The following is an 11042-nucleotide window of genomic DNA, read 5'->3' on the forward strand; positions in this document are numbered from 1 at the left end:
GAAGACATTTGTAATCGACTCCCGAGATGGAAAATTACATTAGCATAACCTGATGAATTCTGGGAAAACATTTACCCAGCCACGCATACACACACAAACACACACACATACACACACACACACACACACACACCGTGTGAGGGTGCCGTGCAGATAATTAGGTTAAATGAGGCTTCCAGCTCGACTGGTTCAGTGGTTACGTGATTGACAGGCCGGTCTCCGACACACGCACACACATGCACACGCACGTGCATGCACTAGATGCAGCACTCTCTATTGCAGTCAGGCCATGGTAGCTGTGACCTCTCTCTGTCAGCAGAGGGAGACAAAAGACATGAGCGTTCACACGGATCATTGTTTTATGGTCCCCATGAGTGACACTGTCCTCCAGAGCAGCTTGGAATGGGCCATAGTGGTGGTGGTGGGGGGGGGGGGTACAAACACCCCCCACCCATACTGTATGCATTAGGCCACGGACTGAGAGGCTCTATGCACAGCAGCCATTATTGGAGAGAAATTGTACCTCTTCTTTAGTCTTTTTAAGGACCCCCAGTTTGATTACGCATTAAACCACAGACCCCCCTGCATTTGATACCATTGTCTCTTATCTCTGGGGACCCCAATCTATTTATACACCCGTACACTCTCCGAGATACAGTCCCCATAACTCCTCAAGGATCCCTTGGGGTCCCTGAGGACCCCCAGTTTGAGAACCACTGGATTACACTAATGAAGGCTCCGTTCCATTTATTGTAGTGCTGCGTGGTTCTTCAAACTTTTTTTAATTTCGAGGACGCCCATAACACTGAGCAGTGTTCTGACCTGAGATCAGATTCATACGAGGTTTCCGCCGGACACACACACTGGTCTGATGAACCCATTCTGACCTGAGATCAGATTCTAAAAATGTCAGTCGCTCTTCGATTTTTCAAAAATAGCAGACCTACAAGCTCGTATCGCGCCACTCGGTGGCGCGATATGAGCTTGTAGATCTGCTATTTTTAAATAGCTAAAGCACAACATGATGCCGACACCAAAATGGGTGCCCGGTCAGAATGGGATAAACATTCTGTAAAGAACTGCCCTGAGAGCTTTAATCAGCGATTCTCATGGCCAGAAGTGCCCTTTTTTAGGCAATTTCAGCCCCTGCCTCTAACATTCTCTGCTGCACGTCCCTGACTCTGAGCGTGTGCACAAAATGGTTCCATTTGTACGCTCTCGGAGTTATACACACCCGTAACGGGCCATTTGGAATCCCCTCAAGGAACCATTAGGATCCTTAGAACCACACTTGAGACCCACAAGTGTGGTGTTTCCAGTGAGCGCAACATGCACAAAATCAATATCAGCACACTGACTGACCAGTAATACAATTATGGATTATTTTATAATAATAGGCTAATTTATTCATTTTGGCCAAAAGGTTTATTTTAGACATGAGGTCTGAGGGGGCTCAGACACATTCTTTTCCACCAAAAGAACTTTGGTTCTAGAACGGAACCAGCGTCCATTTTTTTGCTTCCAGTTCCAAACCAACTTTTAGGGTTCTGAACCAATTCATTTTTAGTGGAAACACTCTGAACTGGTTCAATATTAGACGGGGGAAAATAGAACCGAACCGGTTCAACCCCGGTGGAAAAGGGGCCTTCGTGGAACATTATAAAGTATAGGCATTCAACTACACATCTTTGTTTTGGGGAGTAGCAAAAGTGTACTTTTTAATGTTTTACTGAAGACGAGAGAGCCTCTGCAGATGTGTGCAGAGGCTTGAAAGTCCCATAGCATTAAGGAAGAAGTCTTTCTAGCGCTATGGACCAGAGCTACAGTATAACCGGCCAGAATAGAATGCAACCTTAATTTGCATCATTGGTAACACCTGAAGACATTTTCTTTTAACCCATTCTGACCTGAGATCAGATTCATACGAAGGTTTCCACTGGACACACACTGGTCTGATGAACCCATTCTGACCTGAGATCAGATTCATACGAAGGTTTCCACTGGACACACACTGGTCTGATGAACCCATTCTGACCTGAGATCAGATTCATACGAAGGTTTCCACTGGACACACACTGGTCTGATGAACCCATTCTGACCTGAGATCAGATTCATACGAAGGTTTCCACTGGACACACACTGGTCTGATGAACCCATTCTGACCTGAGATCAGATTCTAAAAATGTCAGTCGTTCTTCGATTTTTCAAAAAATAGCAGACCTACAAGCTTGTATCGCGCCACTCGGTGGCGCGATATGAGCTTGTAGATCTGCTATTTTTCAATAGCTAAAGCATAACATGATGCCAACACCAAAATGGGTGCCCGCTCAGAATGGGATAAAGTCTATTGCACATGAGTTACAGACCCATGTGGGTCCATTCGGTCCATTCTAATGAGTGTACATTAGATTGTTGTGGCATGACAGCTGATCTTTGGAGATTCCATTTTTTGCCATGGACAATATCACCAGAACACATACTGTAGTTAGTAGCTAGCCTGACTGAACATAACAGGTCTGTAACTCGGAGAGTATTCAAAATGAAACCAAATGGACCTGTGCCATAATGTCGTAAAAAAGTGTACAAGTATACACTGAACACCTGGAGACTTGACATTCAGTAGCTGATCAAAATAAGAACAACAATGCTGTGAAAAAAGAAAATCAATCAATCAATTTGCCACGGACAATAATTAAGGCCAAGTCTTTCCACGGACACATTTTGTCTGTGTACGGACATATTGATGACCCATGATAGCGCGTCAATGTTGAGTTATTATCGCACAACACCTTGTCCCCTTCCGTCTTCCAGGATGCTCTTCGTCTGCCATAACGCAAGTGTGACAAATGGCCCCACTTTCATACACTAAACGACATCCATAAGACGTGTGTGCTCATACACACTGGGACACATGGACGTGTGTGTGTGTGTGTGTGCGCGTGTGTGTGTGTGTGTGTGCTACCTTCTATGCCGTAGAAGGTAGCACTTTGTGTGTGCAAGCACACACACGTACACCGTAGAATCTACGGGTATGAATTCATCGCATAGTCTTTTTATGTGATGGATATTTCTGGGCGCGCTGAAGTGGTTAGTGCATGTGTTTTTGTTTGTAACAATAATCAAAATCTACAAAGTAACTAGTAACTAAAGTTCATATTGTAATGGAGTAAAAGTACAATATGTTCCTCAGTTATGTAGTGGAGTAGAAGTAATATTGAAAATTGGAAATACTCCAGTAAAAGTAAAAGTACCTCAGAATTGTACGTAAGTACAGTACTTATAGTAAATATACTATTACTTTTCACAATTCAGTGATTAGTTACGACCCAGGGTCGTGAGTGCTGTGGACATGATATCCAAAGTGGCCCTCAGCTTATAGAAGGATGTTTGTGGACGAGGACGCTAAATCAAATTCCTTTATGACTTTGTAGCGATGATCTGTTGCCCTTCTGTGTTTGTGTGTGCGTGTGTGTGTGCGTGCGTGTGTGTGTGCATGCGTGTGTGTGTGTGCATGCGTGTGTGTGTCCATGCGTGTGTGCAAGTGTGTACTATAGCCCCGAAGCTAAGTTCACCCAGTGGCTACTGATCCCATAGCCTGTGGGGACCGTAACCATGACAACAGAGCCCATAGCCCAAGGCCGTGCATGTGTTGTGCAGGGCTTCCGAATCTCTTCCTTATAAATTATTCAAAAGGTTATTTCTAACTTTTTACTTGTAAGGGAATGAAATTGAGTAAAAGTAACAAATTATTATGCAACTGCGACTAACAAATAATCATGTTTCAGCTTCTATGCACCTCTTTTTAAAAGATCTAAAAAAAAGGATTGAGGATTCTCACCAAGAGTCCAGTTGACAATAACATGTTGTTATGACAATAGAATGCCACTGGGTGGGGCTGTGGAGCTTTTCTTTTTATGTAAAATGTGGGCCAACAATGTCTCATAAGATCTGGCTTCGATACCGGGGGTCCCCGGCAAAATATTTGTTGGGCTTTTTGGAAATGGACAATCTACAAGCTCACATCGTATTGTGATGTGTTGTGAGTTGGTAGACCAGCTATTTTAGAATTGTTTAGAAAAAGAAAGTTGATCCCCATAAGAGGAGACTTGACAATTCTTCTCTTTGTCAACATTTAATGTTGACAAATCCCTGGCAGAATGTATTTTCAAATGGGGCTCCACAGGCAAATCCATATTCATTTGGGGGTCCTTGGCATGAAAATGTTGGTGTACCAATCCAGCGTGCATGCGTGTGTGTGCTTGCGTGTGTGGCTTGATGTGTGATTGCAGTAGCCTAGCGTAACATGTTGTTTACATTACAATACTTAACTACCGTGTCTGTCTGCAACCTGCGTCCCTCTGTCCCGTCGTTCAAAGGTTTCCTGAACCAGGCCTTCCATGTCCAACAAGAAAAAAAACATGTGATTAACTCTGGCCGTCACACAACCCTAATTAAACATTCAGAAAGTACCCTTGGTATTCCTCAGGGAAGCGTGTGCACGTGCGAGGCTGAGCCTTTGATGCTCTCAAGCAGTGGAAGAAGAACTCAGTGCTTTTTGTTACTGAATAAACAATAAATAGAGCAGGGCTTCACAAACTTTTTAGCTCAAGACTCAACAGAGACATTATAAGCATTTGCCTGGGACCATAGGGACAATAGCAGATCTACAAGCTCACACTGCTGTTTATTAGTTTCATGATCTGCTATTTAAAATGTTTTCTTATGATTTATTTGTATTTTTGTTGTAAAATTAGGTGAGATTAACCTTATAAACCCCACAGGGTTTTCTAAAAAAAAAAAAAAAAATGTCACTACTTATTGACAGTGTTGCGACTAACACGTTACTAACGTAACTACTTTACTAACGTAACTACTTTACTAACGTAACTACCAGTAAGACGCCTGAGGGCGAGAAGCGACCTGCATGCACCTGGGTCGCCTGGGTGACAGCATACTGCTGGGCGAGCGCTGGTGCTTTGGGGCAGGCCCGTCTAGAGTTTAAATGGACAGTCAAAAGGGAAAGGATAAACATATGGAATGTCAGAACAGGTCAGCTCCATATATGGAGATCTAAGGGTTTGTGGTTTGAGGTCAGGTGTAGAGTTGCTGGCCAATATTGATGACATCAGGGATTAGAAATGCAAAAATGAAGAATCCATTAATTCAAGGCTTCATTGGGTGTGTAATTGATAGAAAATAACTATTTTAATGGATTACAGTTTTTATAGCGCTTTTCCAAGTGCTCAGCGTTTTACAGTGGTCCATTCATTCATTCATTCAATGTAAATGTTTTCTCATACCAATAAAGCCCTTTGAATTGAATTGAATTGATTTTAATTGACTGCCATTGAGGAGTAGCCTATACTGGTCATTTCAATCCAAGGCTCACACCACCATTGACGAGTCACTCGTCATGTAGGGTTTTCAGTGGTTCACGATAGTGCGCGCTCTTCCGCGAACTGTGAATGCTCCTATAGGAGTGACAAAGCAGATTACACCCAGAAATCACATGATCACACGTTTTTCATGCCGGTTGTTTAGCATAAGGCTTATACAAATAAAAATGTCTTTGCTTTCTGCCGCTGTTTGGCATCTTTTCAGACGATCGGTGGCTGGATTGTTGTGGAGAAAAATATTCTATAGCCTAGATTTTCAATGGTTAGTTAAAAAAGCACACCAGTGTGAACCAAGTGGTGCAACTCCCGTCTATTGGTTTGCGTCCAGCAGGTGGCAGCCATGTCACATACTTCTCTCGTTCCAATTTACGCATGCACACACCACTCCTGCTCACACAGGGGTACACACACACACACACACACACACACACACAAACACGTACAGGGCATTGTAAGCTGGATGTAGAAGTGGTTGCACCACTTAAAAACTCTTGAAATCACTGGCAAGGGCAGCTGTAGACGATGTTTTAACTCTGGTAGTAACACATGTGAGTTATCCTTCCACCTCTGGTTGATGTGTTGTGTTGTGTTGTGTTGTGTAGGTGTCGGAGAGAGAGACGAACAGCCAGTCTGCGGACAGTCCAGCGACAGACCTGAACATCAGCACCTCTCATAACGGCCCTCTCACCAGCGGCACAAGTAAGACATTATCCACAATCATAAATACATGAATTGTCACTTCCATGATCCACATTTACATTGGGAGCAAAATACAGTTCTCCGTAAAACACAATTCTCCGCCGTAAATCATGGCACTTGTCACGTTAAAAACAACACACACACGTTCAAAATCAAAAGGCATTAAAACAAAAAAAGGAGAGAGAAAGCATAATTAAAATAAGAAAACAATTATTGATGTTTGGGGCAGTAGTCGGCGAGTGTACTTTCAAATCCACAATCACAACATTTAATTTAATCAGTCTTATGCCCTTATCCTCATATTTTCTGTTTGACTGGAGAGACAGGGAGACTGTTACTGGACAAATAGTCTGTAATCAGAATGTAGAGCATTACCTAATGTAATGTATTTCATTAAAGGGATAGTTCACGCCCCAAAATTACTTTTTTCTATCGATTGCTCACCCCCATGGAGACTTGAATTCATGGATATCTTTTGTTTGTTTTTGTCATATTCCTAAGCCAAAAATTAAAGGAGACTCTTTTGTGTCTCCATAGTGAACCACTGCTGGCCATCAGGCTTAGGAATGTTTTCATATGCAATTCTATTATGATAACCCCCCTCATATACTGTACTTTTTATACTGAAGAAATATCTGGCTCTCCATGTACCACCATAATAAATAATATTTATTACGTATTTATTTATTTAAAATACAGGAGCGTATACCTGCTCTTTTTGTCCCATTCCTATAAGCAAATAATGCTGCTGCTCTGACAACTCAGTCTAATCACTAATCAGCACAACTGATGATATTTCTAATGTGATTAATCCATTCTCAAATCTTCCATTAACAGCTAGATGTGCTGTCATGCCCATTTCAGCACGGCTGGATAGACTAGATAATAACATAAGTTGACAAATCAATTATAGTTTTGGACATACGTGGTTTGCAACCAGGGGGGCAGTCAGACAGATATTTTGTGAAGCCTGAAACTCCTGAAAGTTCATATAATGGCCTGTTGTGGCGCTGTCACTGGACCCAGAAAAACCCATAGAAGTCCATGTATACTTCACCTAGACTGTATTACCTTAATAAACATGGTCATGAATACTTTCTGCTTCCAGTCACTAGTTTAAAGTCTCATTTCTAATGTCATAATATTCTTTTTGGTAAATTATGGTCCCATTTATAAAATAAATTACCATAAAGTCGCGTATGTTCTGAGGTGCGTGGCTACCGTTACAGTCTATGATCGGGAGTCCCCACCCACTCGAGTCAAAATAAAAACCAACGGAGAAGAAGGGGGGAAGTCCCGCCTCGTTGTCTGGGCAGCCAATGGCCAGCTGGGCCCAAACGGAGCCAGCCAATGGCCAGCTGGGCCCAAACGGATCTAGAAAGATGGCGACTTACAGTGCAGGAATAACAGGCTTCATTTTACGTCCATGTTAGACCCGGGGAACGCTTTGTCCATATTTTTTACAGTCTATGTTTGCAACCGACAGAGACGACAGAATGTTTATTATCAATAAAGAGGTCAAAGTCAACTAATAAAACCTGCAAAAGAACCTTGATTGTTTAACCTGGATGGTTTCCCCCTCCATTTCATTGCACGTGGTCAGTTCTGACGGACACCCAGGACAGCAGTCCCCAGCCCTCAGAGGAGCTGGTCTCCAGCCAGTCGGAGCTGCGCTCCTCCAAGTGTCCCCAAGACCGCCAGCTGCCCAGCATCCCCCCCAACAGGGCCCTGATGAGCAGCCAGACCCCACCGGCCTCTGGAGACGGCACCTACGAGGTATGCACTGTAAATGGTAAATGGTGCATTTATATAGCGCCTTTATCCAAGGCGCTTTACAGAGATTGTGCATTACATTCACCCATTCACACACACATTCATACACCGATGGCAGCGGAAACCATGCAAGGCACCAACTAGCACATCGGGAGCAATTAGGGGTTCAGTGTCTTGCTCAAGGACACTTCGACAGTAACTCTGGGGGAGCCCGGGTTCGAACTGGCAACCTTACGGTTACCATCCAGGCACTCTACCCCTGAGCCACCGCCGCCCGTACAGCGTCTGCATGGCATGCCTGGTCCCACACTGTACATGTTCTAACACTCTGAAACATGTTCTAATTGATGCCTGGTCCCACACTTTACATGTTCTAACACTCTGAAACATGTTCTAATTGATGCCTGGTCCCACACTTTACATGTTCTAACACTCTGAAACATGTTCTAATTGATGCATGGTCCCACACTGTACATGTTCTAACACTCTGAAACATGTTATAACACTCTGAAACATGTTCTAATTGATGCATGGTCCCACACTTTACATGTTCTAACACTCTGAAACATGTTCTAATTGATGCCTGGTCCCACACTTTACATGTTCTAACACTCTGAAACATGTTCTAATTGATGCATGGTCCCACACTTTACATGTTCTAACACTCTGAAACATGTTCTAACACTCTGAAACATGTTCTAATTGATGCATGGTCCCACACTTTACATGTTCTAACACTCTGAAACATGTTCTAACACTCTGAAACATGTTCTAACACTCTGAAACATGTTCTAATTGATGCATGGTCCCACACTTTACATGTTCTAACACTCTGAAACATGTTCTAATTGATGCATGGTCCCACACTTTACATGTTCTAACACTCTGAAACATGTTCTAATTGATGCCTGGTCCCACACTTTACATGTTCTAACACTCTGAAACATGTTCTAATTGATGCATGGTCCCACACTTTACATGTTCTAACACTCTGAAACATGTTCTAATTGATGCATGGTCCCACACTGTACACGTTCTAACACTCTGAAACATGTTCTAATTGATGCATGGTCCCACACTGTACACGTTCTAACACTCTGAAACATGTTCTAATTGATGCCTGGTCCCACACTTTACATGTTCTAACACTCTGAAACATGTTCTAATTGATGCATGGTCCCACACTTTACATGTTCTAACACTCTGAAACATGTTCTAATTGATGCATGGTCCCACACTGTACACGTTCTAACACTCTGAAACATGTTCTAATTGATGCATGGTCCCACACTGTACACGTTCTAACACTCTGAAACATGTTCTAATTGATGCATGGTCCCACACTGTACACGTTCTAACACTCTGAAACATGTTCTAATTGATGCATGGTCCCACACTGTACACGTTCTAACACTCTGAAACATGTCCTAATTGATGCATGGTCCCACACTGTACATGTTCTAACACTCTGAAACATGTCCTAATTGATGCCTGGTCCCACACTGTACATGTTCTAACACTCTGAAACATGTTCTAATTGATGCCTGGTCCCACACTGTACATGTTCTAACACTCTGAAACATGTTCTAATTGATGCATGGTCCCACACTGTACATGTTCTAACACTCTGAAACATGTTCTAATTGATGCCTGGTCCCACACTGTACACGTTCTAACACTCTGAAACATGTTCTAATTGATGCATGGTCCCACACTGTACATGTTCTAACACTCTGAAACATGTTCTAATAGATGCCTGGTCCCACACTGTACATGTTCTAACACTCTGATAGATGCCTGGTCCCACACTTTACATGTTCTAACACTCTGAAACATGTTCTAACACTCTGAAACATGTTCTAATAGATGCCTGGTCCCACACTGTACATGTTCTAACACTCTGATAGATGCCTGGTCCCACACTGTACATGTTCTAACACTCTGATAGATGCCTGGTCCCACACTGTACATGTTCTAACACTCTGATAGATGCCTGGTCCCACACTGTACATGTTCTAACACTCTGATAGATGCCTGGTCCCACACTTTACATGTTCTAACACTCTGAAACATGTTTTAACACTCTGAAACATGTTATAATAGATGCATGGTCCCACACTTTACATGTTCTAACACTGATAGAAGCATGGTCTCACACTTAACCGTTTGGCTGCCACCTGCTGGACGCAAATCAAACTTCTGACTGCCACGGTCTGTGGGGGGCGATTTAGAGGTTGCGCACGCAGCACAGAAACGGATGTTGTGGGCGTCCATCTTGTGCTAAATAAATAGCGTCAATGCTAGCGAGCTAAAATATAGCCATCCTTGCTCTAGAAAGCACCAATGTTTCCATCTAGACCGCCGGATTATCAGCAAAGACCTCCGAACATCGCGCTAATTGACTAAACCATGGAGAGCTCCGTAGATTAGGAGTTATTCAGCTTTTAGTCTGCCTGTATAATGGGAGGTGGACGGCAGCGCGCATGCGCGATCCGGTCTAGGATCGCTAAAGAAGGAAAGGCCGACCCAAAATAAGAATGAAAAAATAGTTCTCAGCGATGCGGATTGATATCCATAATAAAGCTAATCTGACGGAGCATTCCGACACGAGCGGAAGGTTATTACAGTCCTTATGTTGTTCACATTCTGATGGATGGACGGACAGCCACCACACTGACTTATGTCTTTTTTGTGTTTATTTACTTATTCTGGCACCTTTATCCAACTAACCCTTATTTTCTTTTCTATGGAAATAATATGCATGGAAACGCATTTCACCCACTCTTTGACTTATGTATAAACCTGCGATGTGACAATAAAGCAGAGTCAGACAGACAGACAGACAAGGTGGCGGGCAAGGTCTCATTGTAAACGTCTCTCTCTCTCTCTCTCTCTCTCCTGTCAGGTGGTGAAGCACATGGCGGCGAGGTCTCGTGACGTCAGCACAGAGGACTCGCTGTACGAGTCGGTGAAGGAGATGAAGGCCCAGAACGCCGCCTCTCTCCTCCCCAACGGTACCTCCCCGCTGTCCCCCAGCCCCTCCTCCTCCCCGGGCGAGACCCCCGGCCTCAACGGACACCTCGACGGAGCGCCCTGCGTCACCGGGACCCCCGAGCGGTAAGCACTAGCGCTGTTATTATATATTTCACAGTAGCAGCAGATCTACAAGCTTAA

At 43.5% G+C, this 11042-nt stretch overlaps 1 protein-coding gene across 4 annotated transcripts in view; it reads left to right on the plus strand.

Moving 5' to 3' along the window:
• The window catches only part of pag1 (phosphoprotein membrane anchor with glycosphingolipid microdomains 1), a 97919-nt gene that overhangs the window by 74748 nt on the left and 12129 nt on the right, over positions 1-11042 (plus strand). For all 4 annotated transcript variants that reach the window (XM_083789779.1, XM_083789782.1, XM_083789780.1 and 1 more), the window contains exons 7-9: positions 5999-6095; positions 7699-7871; positions 10774-10985. In XM_083789779.1, the coding sequence (XP_083645905.1) occupies positions 5999-6095; positions 7699-7871; positions 10774-10985 (482 nt within the window). The remainder of the gene's footprint in view (positions 1-5998; positions 6096-7698; positions 7872-10773; positions 10986-11042) is intronic.

Source organism: Protomyctophum parallelum (genome assembly GCF_964188405.1).
Source record: "Protomyctophum parallelum genome assembly, chromosome: 1".
Lineage (NCBI taxonomy): Eukaryota > Metazoa > Chordata > Actinopteri > Myctophiformes > Myctophidae > Protomyctophum > Protomyctophum parallelum.